This window comes from Lissotriton helveticus, chromosome 5_1 (assembly GCF_964261635.1).
Source record: "Lissotriton helveticus chromosome 5_1, aLisHel1.1, whole genome shotgun sequence".
Taxonomy (NCBI): domain Eukaryota; kingdom Metazoa; phylum Chordata; class Amphibia; order Caudata; family Salamandridae; genus Lissotriton; species Lissotriton helveticus.
This window is the reverse complement of record NC_136065.1, coordinates 1186776733-1186799812: the sequence shown is the minus strand read 5'-3', so window position 1 is coordinate 1186799812 and position 23080 is coordinate 1186776733. Positions and strand designations below refer to the sequence as shown.

Here is a 23080-nt window from a genome sequence, read left to right as displayed (position 1 = left end):
CATAGGTGCTTCTTCCCATTAAACAACCTTCAGTTTATTTGTGCAAGACTAACGACTGCAAGAAGAGAAGGGCCAGAAAGATTGGATTCCATCTCCAAGCTCTTTATGAGCCCTTTTCAGCACCTCCATGATTTGCATGAAGCTGCAATCCATTGGCTTGGATCCAGAGATTCATCCACTTCAATCCTGTTAGTACTCCAGTAGTGATTATTGTTGGACTCCCTCTGTGTCTTTTGGCCATCCCCTTCACAGGAAGCACATTCAAGTGGAGGGTAACTTCTGTTCAGTCCTTTTACAGGACTGTATAGAGTAGCTATATAGCCTTCTGGTTGTGAGAAGTTACCAGGCAATGTTAACCGACCTGTTGTTAACATCCCATCCGAAGGGGTTTTCAGATTTTCTTCATAAAGACCTACTTTGTCATCTTTATAAGGTTTGTCAGTATTGGGAAATCAGGTACCATGGCGTGCCAGCACAGTCAATTTTGATCGGTATGGTATAGGGATTGACTTTTATCCTTTTCTGAGCTGCATTTTTCTATAACATTGTTTCCCCTGCCCTAAGTTCTCTTCTGAAGAAAATTAAAGATCCACAGAAGGTTTTGAAAATTGTTTTAAATACTAAAAACCTTGTATAAGATACTTAAATGCAATATTATTTGAAGAAATTAGCGTTCATCTCCTAAATATAATTGAACACATTTATGGATTGCAGAAATAAACTTGCAGCTAAACGTTCTGCATAATTTTAACAGCTTACCGGTTTCAATTATACCGAAAATGATCTCATTATGCATTTAAATATTACAGTAAGGTGGAGAAAAACTTCGCTGGCATGAAGGCTAAGGTAAACCAGGAAACCTTTCAAGCGACATGATAGTTGAGCATGGGGGATTTTATAAAGCATAACCAGACTAAAAAAACATAGTACACCTCTAGAGGTAACCAGACAATTGCAGGTGTGCTTGGAACAAAACCATACCTTGTATAGCCTTCAGTTGAGCATCAGACCCTGAAAAGGTAAAGTATCTGCTATGCTAAACAATAAAGACAACCTTCCTTTTCATAACCCTTGAAAAAGCCCCAAAAGGCAGCCTAATACAGCTCAAGCCATCCACAGCCGTTGATATGGTGAATCATGTGAAACAGAGGAAGATGCAAAAGATTGGCTTCAGAATAGATTTGAACTTTCTCTATAGCTGAAGCTGGGAAATCCAAATTGGATCGGGAATGTTGGAGATGGGGAGATGATGAGGTACCACAGTGATCCCTTTTCTCAGATCAGTTTATCAGTATCTAAAAAACATGGCTTTAGCCCAATTTTTAGAGCATCGTCGAGGGCAATTCCAAGTAAGTGCCAACGATCCTCAAACTCACATTCACACTCATGAAGAACAATACAGAGAAAAGTGCTGGTGGTGCCAAATGCCTTGATCACAATCATCATTGGATTACTAGAGAAAATTGTTTGCCTCAGAGCAAAATAGGTTATAGTTATAGGTGCCGAAGGTAGTGTTGCAGGGGTACTGCAGCATCCCCAAAATAACCATGTTGGAGTTCTGAATGTTAATGAACAATAATGCTGTGGTTAAATCTTGTCTTGACTTAGAGGTCAAGATAAGTGTGAAAGGAAAGGCTGTATGTTGTTTTTTCTAGCACGCAGCAAAACTTAAACTGTACAAATATTTCAAAATATATCAGCTATTACAAAAGCACAAATGAAGCACTTTCTATTGTAATTCTGAAGTAAAAAATATTTGACTAGGATCAAAACAAATTAAGACAATTTACTTGATGCACAAATGAAAAATATTCACTAAAACCTGGTTTCCACACATCATTTATGCACTGTATAGTTTGATCAGTAATACTACATGTCTGTGCAAATTTAGTGGGTAATTCAATAGAAGATGTCCTGACTGTAAATGACAGTTCATTAGTTCACAATCCTTTTGAAATATATTTGCGACAATGTGCTCCAAAATGCACCACTCCGTTCTTTACATGTCCTTCCCCCACTTTTACTGAGTGGGTGTGGCTCTTTTGCCACACTTTCAAAATCCCTATGCCTTCAGTTACATAACACTGATTGCAGCACCCCCAATCCAGCACCACTGTTTGAAGTCCTACTTCTTGGGGGAGCTCACAGTCAGGGTGCTCCTGTTCCAATGGCTTGAAAGATAACTGCTGGCATGTGTACTCAAGCAGAAAGCAAAAGTTGTGGATCATTTTGGGATCAACTTTGAATTGCCTGTTCTCATCATAAAGTTTCTCGTTCTTTGAGCCACCCAATAAGTAGACCTGAGCAAAGCTCCTGTGATTGCTTTATTTGAACTACTGCAAAGTAATCTACACCTGCCTCTGAAATAACTCACCATAAAACTATATTAAGTGAAGAACTAGTTGGCCAGGTCCTGCATGAACTTATACAGACGGGGTTATGAACAGCCAAACCTGAAATGCTACATAAGTTCTCATTTAGGTGAAGGATCAAAAAAGTGCATCATGCTGTTGGATTCCGCCCAGCCCGAGCACTGCAGGAACGTAGCATGCACCAGTCCCCTTCCCCTGTCCACTAGACACCCACAGGATAACACTATGAGCGCTCCAGTGAACCTGAAAAGAGGGTGGTATATTGATGAGACACCAAGTCTCCCACCCTGTAGAACGATAGGACACAGCTCCCTCCTTCACACTTCTGCGCCTATGGAAAACAAGGAAAAGACATATCCTTCATTTGTACAGGCTCCACAATACTATACCTCTACACCAGTGACCATGTCCCACCTCAACATGCACCCCCCTTCTTACCAGTGGTAAGCGCAGGCTCTGCTTCGTGAAGGCACTGGGCAATCCAAGAGGAAAAAGCACTAGTGAATTGGCTGGCCAGTCAGGAGTACTTATCTACACTTATTTACAGTGTCCCTCGTTTTCAGTTTCGTTTTCAAAATACAAAACGAGGGGAAAAAAGGTCTGAATCAACGTATAAGCTGAGCCTAAAAAAAAACCCTTCGTGTCACAAAGAAAGGGCAAGAAAAAAGGGACCAAATGGGGCACTCGGGATCACCGAGATTCCTCAGCGTTTGTTTACACGGCCCTTAGCGGAGTGACCCAAAACGTCACTTCCGCGTACAACGATGCAGAAAGGCATACAACAATGACGCCCGGAACCGAGATAGAAACGCTGCGTTAACTCATAGCGTTTACTCGGAGAACTGCAAAAATAAAGGGCACAATGAAGAAGGCACAAAATAGCGAACGGGAGCCCCCGCTCACTTGTTAGAAAACAAACAAACGCTGGGAAATACAAAATAAAACCGGAGAAGGGAGGGAAGGAACAGAAACAAACCCCGGGACAAGGAACTAACTAACTACAGAGGGGAGAAGAAAAAACAGCCACAACAGGGGAACCGATATCTCACACGAGCCCGTGAGAGGAAAAGGGAGATGAACAAAAACCCAGGACAACAGGAATCTTCAGCAACAGCAATCAGCAACCAAGAGAGCAGGATACCGGAATCCATCCAATGGCAATATCTAGCAATGAGACAAAGGTAGGACCAACATTTATACTAATGGCCCAGGTCATGTGATGGTAATACATGGTCACTGAGAGAGGACTAGCCCCAAACCCTAACAGTACCCCCCCCCTATAACCCTCCCCACCGGGCAGGGTTTCAAGGGGTGTTGCCTGTGAAACATTCGAACCAATCGCGGGGCATGTACCCCCCCAGCTGGCTCCCAAGTCCTGTCCTCCTGTTTGTAACCTTTCCAGTCCACCAGATAGAAAAGACGAGCCCTGACCCGTTTGGAATCTAGGATAGCATGCACCTCGAATTCCTCCTGTCCATCAATCATCAATGGTGGAGGAGGGGGCAGCACCTGAACTGAGGGTACATAGGGTTTCAGTAATGACGTATGGAACACAGGATGCACCCCATAGTCCTGTGGTAACTTAAGCTTTATCGCTACTGGATTAATAACCTGAGTTACTGGAAAAGGACCCACGTACCGAGGCTGCAATTTACGTGATCCCTGTAACCTCAGATTACGGGATGCCAACCACACTAGATCGCCCACCTTATAGGAGGGAGCTGGGGCCCGATGTTTATCAGCCTGTGTCTTCATAGCAGCCTTAGCCTCGACTAAACTTTCCCTGGCCAAACCCCAGATGTCTCTCAGTCGCCCGCACACATCATCAATGGCTGGCACGCGTCCCGTAGGCTGAATAGCCACAGCTCTAGGATAGTATCCAAGCGAACAATAGAATGGGGTCATGCCCAAAGCGGAGTGTAGGCTGTTATTATAAGCAAACTCCGCTATGGGCAGAGCCGTCACCCAATCACATGACAATGACGAAACCAGACATCTAAAATATTGTTCCATCGTCTGATTGGTTCGCTCAGTCTGACCATCAGACTGAGGATGGTATGCAGAGGACAAACGTATCTCCGTCTTAAGAACCAAACAGAGTTCAGTCCAGAAATGAGACACGAACTGTGCTCCCCGATCAGATATAATTACCGCCGGCAACCCATGTAAACGTACCACTGAGGACATAAAAACCACAGCCATCTCCTTTGCTGTAGGGATTTTGAAAAGCGGAATGAAATGCGCCATTTTGGTGAATAAATCCACCACCATTATGGCAGTATAACCAGAGACAGAAGGCAAGTCGGTCACGAAATCCATACTTATGGTGTGCCAAGGAGAAGGAGGTACCTCCAAGGGGTGCAGGAGCCCCGAGGGCTTACAGTGCGAAGGCTTGCTGATGGCACATATAGGGCAGGCACTCACATATCCCTGAATGTCACTAGTCATGGAGTCCCACCAAAACCACTTCATACACATTTCCCTCGTTTTCCGTATCCCCGGATGTGCCACCAAGGCTGATGAATGACACCACTCCAAAACCTCATTCCTCAACACAGGGGGAATAAACATTTTATTCTCGTGATATAACAACCCCTCTTTTACTGAAACCTGGGGCAACGATAACCAAGGGGCCAAATTCAACTGATTCAGTCGCTCTTTCACCAATGCGGGAAAGTCATCCATAACCGTGGCCCCCCGAATCCTTTCTCCCTCAATCATAGCCCTATCTTCCCTCAAAGGGCCTTCTTCCTTGGAATCACCATGGATCCGAGAAAGAGCATCCGATTTGATCTGCTGAGCCGCAGGCCTGTAGGTGATGACAAAGTCATACTCATTAAAGAATAAAACCCACTGCATCTGTCGAGGTGTTAACACCCTAGCAGAACGAAAAAACTCTAGGTTTTTGTGGTCAGTGTAGATGGTAATAACATGCCTAGCGCCCCATAAATAGTGGCGCCACTCCTCAAAAGCCAGTTTTACAGCCAGTAATTCCCGTTCAGCCACCGTATAGTTCCGTTCGGATGGCAACAACGTTTTAGAGAAAAAGGCGATGGGATGCATATGACCAGTAGCCTCGTCACGTTGGGACAACACCCCACCCACAGCACACATAGACGCGTCAGTCTCTACAAAGAACGGCAGGGCAGGGTCAGGATGCACCAATACAGGTGCCGAGGTAAACCGCTCCAACAAAGATCGAAAAGCCTCCTGAGTCTAATCGGTCCACTCAAAGGGGATACCCTTCCTCAAGAGGCGAGTCATAGGTGCCACTACGTCTTAGAAATGTGAGATAAATCGCCGATAGAAGTTGGCGAAACCTAAGAGCACCTGGATCTGCTTCACTGATGTCGGCACAGGCCAGGTCACAATGGCCTGTATTTTCTTTGGGTCCATCCAGATCCCTTCTGCCGAAATGATGAATCCTAGGAACTCTACCTCATGAGTATCAAACTGGCACTTCTCCAACTTGGCAAATAGTTGATGTTCCTGTAGTGTCTGTAACACTTGTGATACGTGGTCTGTATGTTCGGCCCTGATTTCGGAAAAAACAAGGATATTGTCCAAATAGACGATAACCGTGCGATCCAGGTATTTGCTGAGGACCTCGTTGATAAAGAACTGAAACGCCGCTGGCGCGTTACACAAGTCAAACGGCATTACAGTGTATTCGAACAGGCCGTACTTGGTTTTGAATGCCGTCTTCCACTCATCTCCGGGTCTAACCCGTATAAGATGGTAAGTGCCCCGCAGATCTAATTTAGTAAATACCGTGGCTTTGCGGAGCTGGTCCAGCAACACGGAGATGAGTGGAAGAGGGTACCTGTTCTTCACCGTAGCTGCATTCAAAATCCTGTAATCCACACAAGCCCTCAACGTCCCTTCCTTCTTAGGAATGAAAAATATAGCCGATGACACAGGAGAGGAAGAGGGACGAATGAACCCCAACCGTAACATCTCATCGATGTAACCTTTCAAATGAATCTCTTCGGGTTCCAACAATGCATACACCCGGCTGCAAGGCAGCGAAACCCCTGGTACCAAATCAATCATACAATCGTAAGCTCTATTAGGTGGTAGTTCCTGAGCATTTCTCTTATCAAACACATCCTTAAAGGCCATATACTGTGGCGGGATAGATCCCACATCTGCCACGGCACAGACCAAAGGATTGACCTGCGCAGCCATGGTGTAACAATTCCTCAAACAATGCACTGAATCTAACATCACCAGTCTCTGTACCCAATCGATCCTGGGGTTATGCTTCTGCAGCCACGGAACCCCCAACACCAAACCAAAGGAAGGGGCATCAATCAAATCGAATACCACCATTTCAGAATGCCCATTCTCACATAAGAGACACAAAGGAATGGTCTGACGGGTAATACACCCCGACGTCAGCTCAGTCCCATCGATAGCCCTCACAGGCTCAGGTTGTTCCTTGAGCTGACAAGGAATCCTCAATTTCTCTGCCATAGTAATATCCATGAAATTTCCGGTAGCACCAGAATCTAACAACACCGAAACAGGAACATGGTTCTGTACTGAAAGCAATAAACGGGCATTAATAACAAAATGTCTCGGGGCTTGATCTACAATTCCAACAACCTCGTACTGTTTGCTTTGTTCTTCATCCATCCCACGGTCTACCTGAATGCAGGCTACCTTTTTACCAAACCCTGCACCAGATGGCTTCACAGGACATTCCCGAGCGAAGTGCCCTCCCTGGCCACAATACAAACAGATTGTTCTCTCTCCTTCTCCTTTTCTCCTCCGGGGTCAAAGGTCCCCTCACCCCTCCTAGTTCCATAGGTTCAGGCAACGTCCTACTCTCCCCTACCACCTTTGTCTCAGCTTTCACATAACTGCTCCTGGATGCCTGGAACCGGCTGCGTTCTCCACGCCGTTCTGACACGCTATGATTCAATTTAACCACAAGGTCTATGAACGCCGCACAGTCGTCTGGTGGATCCACCACCTGTGATACTATATCCTTCAGTTCTTCACAAAGACCCTGATAAAATATTGATGTCCTCTTTTCAGTGGGCCAATGAGTCTCAGATATCAACCGATTGAAGGAGGCAATGTATGACAACAAATCCTGTCTACCCTGCCGTAGCTTCATAAGTTCTGCATCACTTGCCTGCATGAATGCATGCTTGGCAAACAATCCCCGCATCAATTCTTTAAACGCGGTATAATTATACAGCACACGATCATCACTATCCACCAAGGGAATAGCCCACTGGGCAGCGTTACCAGCCAAATAAGTTATCGTAAAGGCAACTTTAGCGGAGTCATCAGGAAAGGCACTCGGTCTACACATAAAATGTAGCTGACACTGGTTCATGAACATCCCAAACTTCTCACTGTCTCCAGTGAATCTCTCCGGGGGGGCTAAAGGGACCGCAACAGGAGAAGTCACAGTCACATTAATGGGGTTGCTGCCACCAACCGCACCTTGTCCCACCCCTCCACTATACTGAAAGGTTGCAGGCTGTATAACGGGAGTGGTTCCTCTGTGTTGCAATTGCTCTCTGGCCCTAACAGCCACCAATTCCTGTTTTAAACCTGCGTTCTCTTGTTGTAGCTCCTGGACCTGTGCCTGTAATGTATGCACTGCCCCCATAATGTCTTGCATTGAGGGACCTCCTGTACCCCCACCTAACGTATTCCCATCCTCATCCATACTCGCTCAGGCAGTGCTAAATACGTGGGCTTGATATTCTGTTGGATTCCGCCCAGCCTGAGCACTGCAGGAACGTAGCATGCACCAGTCCCCTTCCCCTGTCCACTAGACACCCACGGGATAACACTATGAGCGCTCCAGTGAACCTGAAAAGAGGGTGGTATATTGATGAGACACCAAGTCTCCCACCCTGTAGAACGATAGGACACAGCTCCCTCCTTCACACTTCTGCGCCTATGGAAAACAAGGAAAAGACATATCCTTCATTTGTACAGGCTCCACAATACTATACCTCTACACCAGTGACCATGTCCCACCTCAACATGCACCCCCCTTCTTACCAGTGGTAAGCGCAGGCTCTGCTTCGTGAAGGCACTGGGCAATCCAAGAGGAAAAAGCACTAGTGAATTGGATGGCCAGTCAGGAGTACTTATCTACACTTATTTACAGTGCCCCTCGTTTTCAGTTTCGTTTTCAAAATAGAAAACGAGGGGAAAAAAGGTCTGAATCAACTTATAAGCTGAGCCTAAAAAAAAACCCTTCGTGTCACAAAGAAAGGGCAAGAAAAAAGGGACCAAATGGGGCACTCGGGATCACCGAGATTCCTCAGCGTTTGTTTACACGGCCCTTAGCGGAGTGACCCAAAACGTCACTTCCGCGTACAACGATGCAGAAAGGCATCCAACAATGACGCCCGGAACCGAGATAGAAACGCTGCGTTAACTCATAGCGTTTACTCGGAGAACTGCAAAAATAAAGGGCACAATGAAGAAGGCACAAAATAGCGAACGGGAGCCCCCGCTCACTTGTTAGAAAACAAACAAACGCTGGGAAATACAAAATAAAACCGGAGAAGGGAGGGAAGGAACAGAAAAAAAACCCGGGACAAGGAACTAACTAACTACAGAGGGGAGAAGAAAAAACAGCCACAACAGGGGAACCAATATCTCACACGAGCCCGTGAGAGGAAAAGGGAGATGAACAAAAACCCAGGACAACAGGAATCTTCAGCAACAGCAATCAGCAACCAAGAGAGCAGGATACCGGAATCCATCCAATGGCAATATCAAGCAATGAGACAAAGGTAGGACCAACATTTATTCCAATGGCCCAGGTCATGTGATGGTAATACATGGTCAGTGAGAGAGGACTAGCCCCAAACCCTAACACATGCACAGCACATGACCTACTAGGGCAGAGACCATGTATTTTTTTCCAACCTTTATTTACCATTTTTAACACAACTTCACAGGTGTACAGTACTGGTCAGAGCAGGCTGGTGTACTTAAAGCAGGGTAACATGTTCAATCAGGGCGTTCAAGTTATGCTATAGCAAAATATCAAGAGGCAATGAGCCGGTCATTCTACCCAATCCATTTCCCCCTCAGCTGTGCTCTCGCTCATATCCAACTCATTCTGATCACTCACAATCGAGTCAGAATTCAGGAACACATTACTAAGCTCCCTCCACCAACGGAGGTCCTTTCACAGTTTTTCATCTCTGACAGGCTTTCATATCGGCTTCTTCCGCCACTGTCCATTCGTGCACATCCCTTAACCACACATCTATGTCTGGGATGGCTTCCCAATCCACGTTATTGCAACTTAATATAAGCAGTTGCAAGAGTTTGCAAACTATCTTACTTTTTTGAGCATGTATCCCAGTAAGCAGTGTAGAGATGACTTCTCCACCTGAAATCCTGTACTACTCTGGAGCTTCTCCCCCACCCACTCCCAGAATCGACTTACTCCGGTATACTCCCATGCTAAGTGCATAAAATCCACCCCTGCCTTTCCATGGTTAGGGCATGTGTCTGGGCGATCTGGCGCAATGTGGTGCAACTTCACTGGCGTCATATACATGCAGTGTAGGCAGTTGTAGTGTATCAGCTTGAAACATGCATTACAGGATACCCTGTGCATTAGCGCATTCATTGCTTTCCACGATCTTTCACTCAGGGGGTTCTGTCATAGCAGCATCCCATGCCACCAATCCCCTGGGTGGGTGGCCCGTTGAGTCAAGCCTCATAGCATTATAGAGGAGAGATATGAGTCTGTGCCCAGTGCCACACATAAGCATTATATCCAGTATCTGTGACATCTGCTGAACGTCGGGTTATGTGGCCCATGCCACTTTAGACAACTCTGAGAGTCCTGCGTAATGGGGGTAGTGACCCCCATCCCAGTCCGAAGTCCTCACCGGCCTGTTCATATGAGATGAATGTTTCGCCTGGGTAGAGGTCTGCTAATACTTCCCATCCACCTTTCCTCCATGCTTGGAAGGACATATTGTCCTTCATTTTCCACACCGGAGCAAGAATCCAAACTGAGACTTCCCGATAGAACGGAGCGCGTCTCAGGATTCGTTCCACAAAGCACTGCCTGATGTTCGCAGTCTGTCTAACTACATATGGCATGTCATCAGGTACTCCGCACTCTCCAACAGCGCTGACGGGAGACTGTCCAGTAGGACACACCCCTTTAGTAGCCTCTTCTCTAAGTTATCCCCCTCATCCAGCCAATGGATCGCATGCTGTAAGTGAGCCGCATAATAATAAAAATCCATCCTGGATGCCTCCAGTCTCTCCTCTTCGTATTGCCGGTCCAGCATATCCAACGTCCAGCCCAGTATAGTGACACCAGTTTAGAGTTAAGCTGTCTACTGACCGGCAGGGGTATTGGGCTTAGTGAATTTTGGAGCATATACAAACAGAGCAGCAGCACTATCATCTTAGACCATGTCAGTCTGCCCGGTAAACAACCTTTACAACGCAACTTTTACCACGCAGTGCCTTTACAACACAACTTTTACAACGCAAACCATTACAACGCATTGCGCTGGGGGGGCGCTCTAGGATAGGGAATAGGTTTAATGAACTATCCAACACCTTCCCTACTATCCACGGGGACTGGAGTTGGAATAGTAAATTAAACAATTCACTATCCAGCGCCTAAAAGCACTATGCGTTGTAATGGTATGCGTTGTAAAAACCGCGTTGTAAAAGCATGCGATGTAAAAGCATGCGTTGTAATGTCATACATCCGTCTGCCCATCAATGAGAGCGGCAGTGTGCTCCAAAAGGTCCCTCACAGACTCAGTGATACAACCACACTGTGCACACTAATGTGTAGAACCTGAGAATCCTCATTCGCCATCTGTACACCTAAGTATCAGAAATACCCGTTCTCCTTGCGTAGCCCAAGACACAGGAGTTGTTCCAAGCGCCGGGCAGCCAACCAGACCAGTGGGAAGAACAGAGATTTATGTCTATTGAGTTGCCATCCAGATTAGCTATATCAAAGTCCTCCATAAGCTGCAGCAGCTTAGGTACTGCCTCGCAGGGTGAGGCAATATAAAAGAGGGTGTTGTCAGAGTATAGTGATATCACGTGCTGTGTCTCCCCTGTCAGGATGACCCATTGCCCAAGGTCCCTCTGCACCCAATTCGCCAGTGGTTTGTCAGCTAGCACGAAAAGCAGCAGTGAGAGTTGGCAGCCCTGGTGTGTTCCCTGCTCCGGCGACCAAACCTCAGAATTACTCTGATCTACACAAACCCAGGTGGTTGGTGCAGTGTATAGGAGATTGAACCAGCACAGAACCGAGGACCAAAGCCTACCAAGCGCAACACTTCCAGTAAGTACCCCCAATCAACAGTGTCAAAGGCTTTTTCGAGGTCTATGGACATCAGGGCCATGTCCACATCTCTTCGTGCATGACATGATTTAACCACTGTATATTTATACCATTGTTACGACTGGGTATAAACCCACATTGGTCCTCATTAATCAGATGAGGCATGTAAGGAGCCAGTCGTTTGCACAATATTATGACGTCTCGGTTAATCATAGTGAGAGTATAGGCATCGGGCTCCAAGTCAACCCCTCCTGGTTTTAAAAGCTTACATATCTTCCCCTCCCGCATGGTTGGGGCAAGAGTCCTCACCCATATGCTTACTCGTACACCTTGAGGAGGGTCATGGCCAGCCTTGCAGAATACACCTGATAAAATACCGATAGGAATCCACCAGCCCCGGTGCCTTCTTCCCAGAAAGCGTCCATAACGTCCCATGGACCTCCTCAACAGTCACCTGTGCCTCCAACTCCTACAGGCCCGCTGGCAAAAGGCACGTCAGTGACAGCCCCCATAAAAACGGTGTGTACCAATCTGCTCGGACCATTGGGTATACTGTGTATACTTTCTGCAGGTGTTGTCTGAACAATTCCAGAATTTCCCTCCTAGAGTGTACCCTGCCCCCTGATGCATCAGAGCAAAGACTATGGTTATCTCCAATATTGGAATAGGACATTTTACTACAAATATGAATTTCCATTAAATAGCCTTCAACTGACAAAAGTGGTAAGTGATTGGGGTCTATCGACCAAAGTTTGTAAAAACCTAAAATCACACATTGGACATATTCATAAGTAAACTAAAGGCATAATAATACATTTTTTTGGGGGGGGGTTTATATAGCACGAGCAAGACCCGAAGGTATCAGAGCACTTTACATGAGCACCAGTTGCGTTACAGACAGACGCATTGATTTTCCTGTTATATGTTTCTTAATGTAAACTGTGAAGTCTTATCGATAAGAGGAGTACACATAATCATTGTACAGAAAAGGAAACAGTGGCATTACCATATATGAACACTAGTAGATTTTTGATGAGAGGTAATTTAATATTGATAATATATTTAGTACTTAGCACTCACCACCAAAGCGAGTGCTTTCATCCATTGCATAAGGATAAAAGGCACTCTTAAGCCACTGGGATGTGACCTGCTGGTAACACATGCAGATGGGTTGTTGTAGGATTTGCCAGAGTGGTGGAATTGCTGTAAATCATGTCTTACCAAACACTTTGTTCTTCTGCCTCATTTAGGCATGGATAATGGCCAGGGTTCAGATGGCAGAGGCTCGGCTGACTCTGCAATTTTAAACCCTTAATTGGCAAGCCACAACTCCTGTCAACCTGAAGGCCCATCCTGTTTTGTGCTACATCATAGTTTTCCTTCCAGCATTCACTGTGTGTGACATTGTTGATCAAGGCAGGAAAAAGAAAACAATGTCTAGGGCCCCCAAGTACAGGGGAAAACCTTTCTACATGTTAGGGAGATGTTTTTGTTTTGCTTGCGGAGTTTCTTTCTGTGAAACAAAAAGAAATGCTGTGTAGCCCGCCTGGCTGTACATTTATAACAATAGTGATCCTGCCTTGTTGGGGACAACACTTTCTTCATAAATACTTTACCAGAATGTGGGGAACTTATAAATATAGAGTGTGGTCTGCGGCAATGCCACCTACTGCCCCAGCAAGATGGCCTGCAGGCTTATGAATGACACCCTCAGGTAAATCAAAAGGATACATGGTCTTCCACAAAACTCCTATTACGAGTAATGCAACAACTTAAATCCACTTAACCCAGAAATTAGGCTAGGTAGGAATAAGCAATGGAGGTATTACGTCACATTTATATTTGATATGGGTACAAGTACAGGAAGGAGGGGAGCATATTCCAATGAGGGTCAATAAGGGTTAGACCAATTATTCGTGCAATATAACTTTTTAGGCAATGTTTTGGTTATCCTGTTTTAAATTTAAACCTATTACAACTGCTAAACCCCCACCGACAGGGAAACAACACTCATCCCTGTAAACATGTAATCCCTGATAAACACCTGCACAGGCACAAACTAAAATGCCATACAAAGAAAGGAAAGTGAGAGAGAATTTGGCTTTTTTTTCTTCCTGAAGGAGCTCATACAATATAACTTTGTTGTACTAGGTATTAGCAAGAAATACTGGTCTAAGATTATTCTGTTGTATTTTTGTTGTTTAGGGATGCCCCTAAAATATTGCTTCTTTTTCATTGGTTCTTCCTGATTTGTGTGCTTGATTAAAGGTGTTGGGTTTAGAAGCATGTTTTACACATGATCTATTTATTTTTTACATCTTTGAGACTGCGGAAATATTATTGAAAATATTACAATCATATTGGAATTTTTAGCAGTGTTTAATTCTTACACGGACTGATGAAATGGCTGGCTCATAAGAATCTTCGGCAATAAGTACTATCACATTCACCATCTGGCACATCATCCCCCTTAACTAAGAAGTCAGTATTGATAGCAGGTGAACTACAAGACATTCCAGGCTTTAAACAGTCAACTCAAGTTTCAGTAACAGGTGCCTGTGAAAAGAGTGCTGTACAATGCACATGGGATAGTGGTGAAAACATTACAGAAGACTTTCCACAGACCATCAAAATGTATACCTTCAAGGTGTTTTGTTGATACCATCAACAAATCCTGGCTTTTATCCAACTCTACTTTTACTTCTGGTTTTTTAACGTATAGTTACAATGTTAACAGCAAAATCTCAAAAGGACACAATGTGATGTCTGTTAAAAGTCAGGACTGACTTAAAGTAAGACATTTGCCATGGGGACACATGGCAGCTTTAAATGTTCACACAACAACAACACCAATTCGTTGCAAAGTAACAGCTTCCATTGCTAATAATCAATTTAGGGCACCTTTAACGTACTTTATATTCACACAATAGAAAGAAAAAAACAACTTTGATAGTATTTTCTGGGGCTCACCATAAGAGTTTCAATAAAATAAGCCATTTCCGCACCCAAGACCCGGATGTTATTAGCTGCCTGAGTGAAAAGAGTCCTGGATCCACTGCTCCAGTCCACACAGATGCAGTTCACATCTTCTGCTTTGAACATTCGCTAGTACAAAAACAGATGGTAAAACAGCGATAAGTATGGTGAAGTGATATATTCACACACTGAGAACCTAAGCTTAAGTTATATTTTCACACACTGAGAACCTAAGCTATCCATGGATCTGTAGGTGTGATTGGCATAACTTGTAAATCATTAATTTGTGGGGGTTCTGGACCATTGTGCTTCAGGACACCAACAAGCAGCCTGTAAAGTTTAAAACAAATTTACAGTAGGACAGAATACTGGATGATTATGTATGCATTCATTTTTATTATAAAAAGCACCCACAATACAACTCTAATGATAACCGACACCTAATGATCCCAAACCTAGCTTACGTTTCCTAATGGGCCTTTCTGTATCTGCTGCCATTACCATTTCCATTAAATTTAATGTACACCAAGAAATCTAATAATGCTTTTTCAAAATATCCAAATATGCCTATAAATAGACACACCTATTGTTTTGCTGCTTGTGATTAGCAATTCTCTGTAACACTATTTCATTCTCTATCCACGGCACCAGAAGAAGTGAATATTTATTAGATAAAGTACCCTCTGCAAAAAGAACGATTGATGGACAGAATGCAGAACTATGTCATACATTCACCCCAGTACAGAGATCTGGGCCTAAATCCATAGTTTTATTGCTTACTCACCATGCCATTCCAGTTTGAACCCAGCCATATGCAAATCAGTCTTGACCCTGTACCTCATGGGATCAGTCCAGCCCAAACTGCCCAGCCAGGTCCTCCCTGGACTGGAAACAAGCATCCTAGGACCGCTTTCATGTTTTCACCCCTCATCAGCCAGGATAGCTTGACTCCAGTGGCACGGAGAGCACGGGACCCACGTCTGGGCATACCCGTCCCACTCGGGGTGACAAATGCAAAAAGAACAATTGATGGACAATGTCATACACTCACCCCTGTACAGAGATCTGGGCCTAAATCCATAGTTTATTTGCTCACCATGCCATTCCAGTTAGAACCCAGCCATATGCAAATCAGTCTTGACCCTGTGCCTCATGGGAACAGTCCAGCCTGAACAGCCAGGCCATGTTCTCCCTGGACTGAAAACATGTATCCTAGGACCGGTTTTGGTCAACTTTACTCCAGTGGCATGGAGAGCACGGGACCCACGTCTGGGCATACCGGTCCCACGCGGGGTGACAAATGCAAAAAGAACGATTTATGGACAGAATGCAGAACAACGTGATGCATTCACCCCAGTACAGAGATCTGGGCCTAAATCCATGGCACACCATTATCCTCCCCCCCAAAAATGAAATCCTTGGCCTTTGACTTCTTTACATGGATGTGTTTTTAAACACATCATTAGACAACTACCAATTTGTTGGAAAAATATTTTATGAGCAGTTTAAAAAATCAACTACAGCTCAAAAGAGTTCATAATGTGTGATAACATGTATAGAGATTGATGCTTTCATGTAATAAACTTTCACACTGCCTGCATTAAAAGGCTTCCTACTGGGAACAACTCAACTCTCAGAAAATTGTTCATAAAAGTTTAAATTACAGTTGCAATTTTGCTCAGTGACCAGCTTTTCACACTGACTGCAGGCTCAGGAATCAATCATTGTGACGCCTGTGACAGATTTTTATACAAGGAATTTAGGCTTTCATGTATTATATATAGAACTATAGATGGGTAGCAGTGAATTACAGGGATGTTTTTCAATGACGACGTCAAATAGACGACGATAGCAAAGCTTGAGTTGTCCATGATCTCACTCAGAAACCTGAGGTGAAACTATTCCTGTAATTCACTTTATAACCATCTATAATTTTATGTTATGTATGGCCCTCCAAATCACCTGCTCCTGCTTGCAACGACTATGCAGATGCAGAGGTGTAATGGGGAGCAGCGCTTAATTTGAGCTGGGGCTTTCCGGTGCTAAGCACCAGAACTTACTTGGTTTCCGGTGCTCGGCACCAGCACCTAATTGTCAACACCATAGATAGAACAGTCTACCACATGGTGGTGCTGCTTATCTTATTTAAGAGATGAGCAGAACAACGGTTGTTTAGGAATGCAATATACATTAAACTTGCAAATATCTGCCTCCCCAGCCATTCCTTTAGCTTTGGGGACTTGGAATAATCATCTCTGTCGCATTTACATGCGAGAGAGATGATTAGTAGGTGCTTTGTCAGTGATGACAAGGGCGATGAGTGGTGCAAGCTGCAGTGGCCTCCTGGTCAGACCGCTGGCACTTAATATTTTATAAATTAAGTTCATACCAAGAGATGGGCATTGTATTGCGAGTAAGAACATTACCTGGAGCTCGCACTGCTGCTGCGTACCTTTACATTCTCCTGGCACTCTCCAGTATTCATCGTAAAATACACCTAAACAGTTACAAATCATCATGAAACCACTTAATGGTTCTCATGACCCAACTCTTACCCGGCACATGTCTGACAGCCAGTTTTCCTCTCCTTGGTCTATAAATCCATGAGTGATGAAGGTTGTCTTCCGGCTTGGTTTAAAGTTTGAGTATGAAATGGTTTCTGGATTTTTTGCTGAAATTTCCTGTTGTGGGAAGAAAGATTGATTATGGTTCGATTACATTCTGAATGCTTGCTGCAGTTTACATGCATTGTTGGAAACGAAACCCACCACTCCTGCTTGAAGTTATTCAGCATGGTCATTCTTCAGTAATAAACAGAGATTCCAGAACAATAAAACAAATCAAAGGCTTATATTTTCTGGGCGACTACTCTGCAATGGCAGAGGAGCATTGCCGCACTGGCTCAGAGATCCCAGCTGAAAAAGAAAACAATATACTATAATCGTGGAAAAGAAAGGATGAGGAGGACTGGTTTGTGCACTTATAAGTGCGCATGGGTGTTTGGCCATCTCAGGCCGGCCACACACACATGTGCACTTAGGTTTCTCCAACTGGGCTGTATTGAACAGCCAGGTTGGAGAAACAGCACAGACTCCCTGTCCAGATCTAAGCATCAAAGCTGCCCACTCAGGCCAATCCCCGAGCTGCTCTCATAGCATGAGAGCAATGCCGTATTGCACAGGGAGTCTCTGCTGTTGTCCCAGGGTGTCCTGGGTCCAGGAAGCAGCAGAACACCGAGGCGCGAGGAGCGATGCGGCCAGCAGCAGGTAAGCGTTTTAATTTTTTTAATAATTGACTGCCCGGGGGCGTGGCCAAGCCGGAGACTGAGATGGTCGCTTGGCTCTGAAGCTCCGCGGCTGCATTTCCTGGCGCAGGCACTAAAATGCGTCGGAATGAGTCTGGATCCCAATAGGCCACCAGCTGACATGGATTGAGGGAGATCGGCGGAGAATCAAGAAGTTCCTACGTGGAGCAGGCGAGATCCAAAATGGCGGCCCTGACAGACTGAGCGACATCGGGGGAATCGACCTGGAGCCTGGAGACGCGGCCAGGGTGCGGTGAGTCAACGGGCGGCGTGAGGGGGCAGTGAGCAACACACCATTCACCTGCAGGGCGCTCGTGTACGGCGGGGGTCCGTTTGACCGAGCGGCCTCTCGGGTGCTAAGCATCTGTGGGGCGGGCTGTGGCAGAGCATAGGGACAGGGCCACCGCTCCCGTAGCTGCTATTCTGGCCGTGACCCCACTCCAGCGCACGAGGGCCCCCCTCTTCCACCTGATTGTGCTCCTGCTCTGCCCTTGCCCGCTTGGCTCCCCCCCTCTTACTCGGCTGCCCAGCCTCGTTGCCCTGCCATTTTGATCAGCACATCACGGCACAGGAGGCCCGCGGGTTCCCCCGATCAGGGCCCGCACACCTGACACCACCTTCAACTGCTGCCAGGACGATCCTGCTACACTGCACACGTGCCTGTCCGCCTGATTACATGCCAGCATTTTACTGGTCTAACCTGAACTGACCCAATTTAACTGCGTGCATCTTAGCGAGGGGAGCTGAACACGTGAAGTCCACCTCCTCTCACATGTCATTGAGACTGATACACCAGCCTGCTTAGTGTTCTCAGTACCCTGCGACTCGGTCTCTGAGAGGCCTCCCTACCTGTAGTCCCGCTGCCTCAGTCGCTGCGCAGAGGAGCACATCCAGGCCTTTGACTGGATCTCAAAGGCTCTCAGAACAGTACACTTCTGGCCCATCCTTGATTTCTATGAATTCCAGTTCATGCCCCGCTCATATCTGCCTTCCTGACCCCGCTGCGGCCTCAACTGGAATAAGCGCCAATAGTGGGTCGGTGGTGGAGGCTGCGGAATGGGCTGCAAGGATCCTAAGCAGCAACTTCTCCCATTCGAAAAGGTCTCTAACATAGCCCAAGACCCCGCTGACTCCATGGCTGAAGGTGGCCAGAAAGCGCCCGCTCCAGAAGGACACGCTCCTCAACTGAGTTCGCTGCTTCAAGAAATGAGAGCTGGATTCCAAGCCTGGGATGTCCGGTTCGATACCCTGGACAAACATATGGCGGAGCTGGGGTCCAAGATACAAGCTCACGACCGGAGGCTGGGCATGGTTGAATCTCGCACTTCTGACTTGGAAGATGGGGCAGCGCAATCCTTGAAAAGGCAGGATCGGATGGATTGCATCCTCAAGGAAGTTGCGGTCAAGAATGAGGACTTGGAGGCACGCAGCCATCATAACAACGTGTGCATCCTAGGTGTCCCGGAATCTACAGCCACTGGTCGCATGGACACGTTGGTGGAAACAATCCTGATAGACCTGTTTGGGAGAGAGGCCTTTACAGCAGGCTTCGTGGTCAAACGTGCTCATAGGTTGCTGGGGCTGAGACCCAAACCTGGATGCCCGCCTAGACCCATAATAGCACAGGTAATGTACTTCAGAGACCGTGACACCGCTCTCCAGCTGACTAGGGAGCAGGGCGATACATTGTGGCAGGGATCCAAACTATCCTTCTACCCAGACTTCACCATCATGGTTCAAGAAGCAAGGCGAAAATTTACTGGAGTCAAGGCGACCCTAACGAACCTAGGACTAAAATATGGCATGCTGTACCCTGCCCGATTGCGCGTGGAGATGAATGGACGATTGCATGTGTTTGATAACCCCACGGAGGTGCAGGAATTCTCTCACAAATACAAACTCAATAACAAGCGCCCTACCAAAGAGGACAGATTGCCCCCTCCCAGACTGGTTTGGATGCCAGCTTGGAACTTTTTCGGGTGCAAAATTTCGTACCTTCCTGGAAAGGAAGCACATCTTCCAGTGTACAATGATACAGGTTGCACCAGACCAGTCCGGTCACACACACAGTAGCAGGTTTAGCAGAGTCACATGAGGTAGGATGAGGCACTACTTCAGGTACACCCCCACTTCCGAAGGTCACATCCTGTGAATCGGGCACCACACGCAATGAGCTTACAGTCAGTGTGTCACATGAGAGAAATGCAGGTCTCCTAAAGGGGAGTGATTCTATTAAGGGCTATAGAGGCTGGAATCAATATAAAGTCTCTGCAATGAAATGCCTCTCAGACCATAGATTGACGATAGTTTTAGAACAGGGATCTGCACAAGTCCAATTACAAAATCGAATGGTATCAATCTAACCTTATTTTAAACAGTGCAGTTTGGCAGCACCAGAATAAAATTGATTCAGCCAGCCAAACCTCACTATTTTATTTTATGTTTTGTTGGTGTTGGGTGTAGGTACTTGTGAAATCTTTCCTGAACACTTGTCTCTATCCTACTAGGTAGTGTATTTGTACACTCCCTTCCTGTTTCTCTTTCTGTTTGGTGCACATCTTCTTGCACTTTTTCATCCTCCTTGCAAGGAAAGTAACCGATGATGAGAAGTGGGTAGACCGGCCATTCATAGACCGGGAACCCCCTCGGGTGTTACGTCCGTGAGGTACTTTCCTTGCTCTCACACATATTTTCTTTATGTGTTATATTCTGTGCACAGTGTTGTTTGTATGTTTGAAGGCATGTCCGGACCTGTAAACACAGCATTGGCCTGACCTGGCCGCTTGGTGAGCCAATAGGAGGTTTGGCCCCTTAAGTTACGGAGTCTGAGATTCACAACATGCAGGCTGAATAGGGCTTCTTGTTTGAGATCTGCACAAGTCTGCCTGCTTGGGTTCTACTATTGAACTTCTTCTAATTCTGGTGCACATTTTTGCAGAACGTCTGGATCACGTTTTCCAGTTTTTAAATACAACCCAACTACTTCAATAAATACTCTTACACTGGGCGTTTTTCTGATTCGTTATCTTTCTTATTTCTTTTTATGGCAAAGATTCGGTATCATATTTACACATATATATGAACACAATTCACACACATTACAGTAACATAAATATATGACATTCTTAACTGTGACAATGTACAAAAATTTATGAAGGTTCAAGATTGAAAGGAATAAATGACGAAATGTGGTGACATCACTTATACATAAGTGATCCAAAAACGACATGTCTTTTTACATTACACATATACAACATATATTTACAGGTCCTTTATTCCTCTAACTTATGGCAAATTGAACCAGGTGTCTTTTAGAGTGTCTTGTTTCCTACTCTTGCTTATTGCTCGGACCAAGTGCCTTTATGTCCTAGCACATTAAGGTATGGTATTACTATTTTAAGGTATTAATGAGGTCAGAGCCTTGAATAGATATGTTTTTATTGCGCCCTTAGTCTTGCGGTCTGTAAAGTGCCTCGTTTGCATCAGTTAGTTGTTCGTTTGAACTCTTGACCTTGTTGTGGGATACGCCAATGCGTGTGTTCTTCAGGGACACTGTCGGTGTATTAAAGAACATGTCAAATATTTTATGGTAACAACAAATAATCAAAAGGGAGGGATCACTTGTCCTGCGTGAACCAGGGTATGCAGGAGATCGAACAACGGTGTCTCCAAAAATTAAACCCTCATGCACGTGTAGGGTAGCGTTGCGTGGTAAGCGGTATATCTTGATTCTCCGCTTTGCTGACACGTGTGTGCATAATCATCGGGTTTTGCGGTATGCAGCCTCCACCAGGAGGATCTTACCCTCGGTAAAAACAGTAGTGACCCAGTGATGTGGAGGGAGTGTAGGACAGTAAAAATCCCCCGGATACCCAGTAAATGGACTTTTATTAGATCTGGGTTCGGGTGGATCCCATTAGGGGAATGCTCCAATCATGTGCGCTCTGTTGAAAAAGATTACGTTTTCAGGACGCACTAGCATTCAAAAATGATTTAAAATGGCCAACATGTTTCAGCCCTCTATGCCGTGAATCGGACTTTAGGGCTTTCTTCAGGACCCGTGGTGAAAGGTGATAGTGATGCTAAACTATTAAATTTATAGCAAGCAAGTGTGTAGAAAAAGGGAAACTTTCAACCTGTTTCTTTGTTCTCGAGGTCGCGATGTACCTATAGTTCAAACATAATAATAAGGGACACACACAAACATACACAAATACAAAAGAAAGGGTAAGGGAGACACATAATGTAGTGAATTCACTACTAATAAATGCAGTTTGTTGCAACTTAAGATAGCAATACTTCGTAACCCCCAGTAATTGGCAGTGTCAACTCTCTCTTTCTCCAGCAAGCTGATGCATGCAAAAAGTGGTTCATAGATAGTAAATCATACTCATATGGCAATTTTTTGGGTTAAAGAGACCCCACCACTTGGAGGACTATCGTGATAAGTCACAAGTGGTAATTGTTTGTCATGTGGCATGCAGTCAATACTCATTCATAAGTGCAATTTCCAATATCTTTCGTATGAAATGGAATGCCCCGCGTAGTGAAAATCTTTCATACCGCCGTGCTCTGTGCGTCAGATTCATACCTAGAATAAACAATAGTTACACCTCCTTTCATTGTAACCAGGGCATATATATATTCATATGTAAATGCTATGCCAGTAGAATAGTACCTGTCCACTAGGACGATTTCGGTGATGAATCGTGATATGTGGCCATTGTATTTCAAACATCACATGCAGGATTCTTCATTCGTGAAAGAAATCTCTAATACATTACAGTGTGGGGCTAATAATGGTTGCTTAACGTAGTGACGATAACATGCCGATGTGCTTATGTGCGCCCTCCGCGCCAAAATCATACCTGAGATATATATTAGTTATACCTCCTTCGGGTGTGGCAAGGGCTTCGAGGGGGCTAGACGGAAGGAATAACGCACTGTTAGCGTGAGGCCTGGCTCGGTATACTTGCGGTTTAGTTGCTGCAGGGTCTCGTAGAGATACCTAACGCTCCTGTCCTCGCGCTTCGCGTTGCGCTTCTGCTGCCTCTTGCGACCCGGAAGTAGCAGTGATGAGCTTCCGGGTCGTTTTTGTTGATATTT

The 23080-nt window shown here is 45.4% G+C and overlaps 1 protein-coding gene across 2 annotated transcripts in view; it reads right to left on the bottom strand.

Annotated features, from left to right (window-relative positions):
- The window catches only part of LOC144755205 (pancreatic triacylglycerol lipase-like), a 356705-nt gene that overhangs the window by 270428 nt on the left and 63197 nt on the right, over positions 1-23080 (bottom strand). For both annotated transcript variants that reach the window (XM_078643894.1, XM_078643895.1), the window contains exons 4-5: positions 17226-17351; positions 14665-14799 (exon numbers count right to left, since the gene is read on the bottom strand). In XM_078643894.1, the coding sequence (XP_078500020.1) occupies positions 14665-14799; positions 17226-17351 (261 nt within the window). The remainder of the gene's footprint in view (positions 1-14664; positions 14800-17225; positions 17352-23080) is intronic.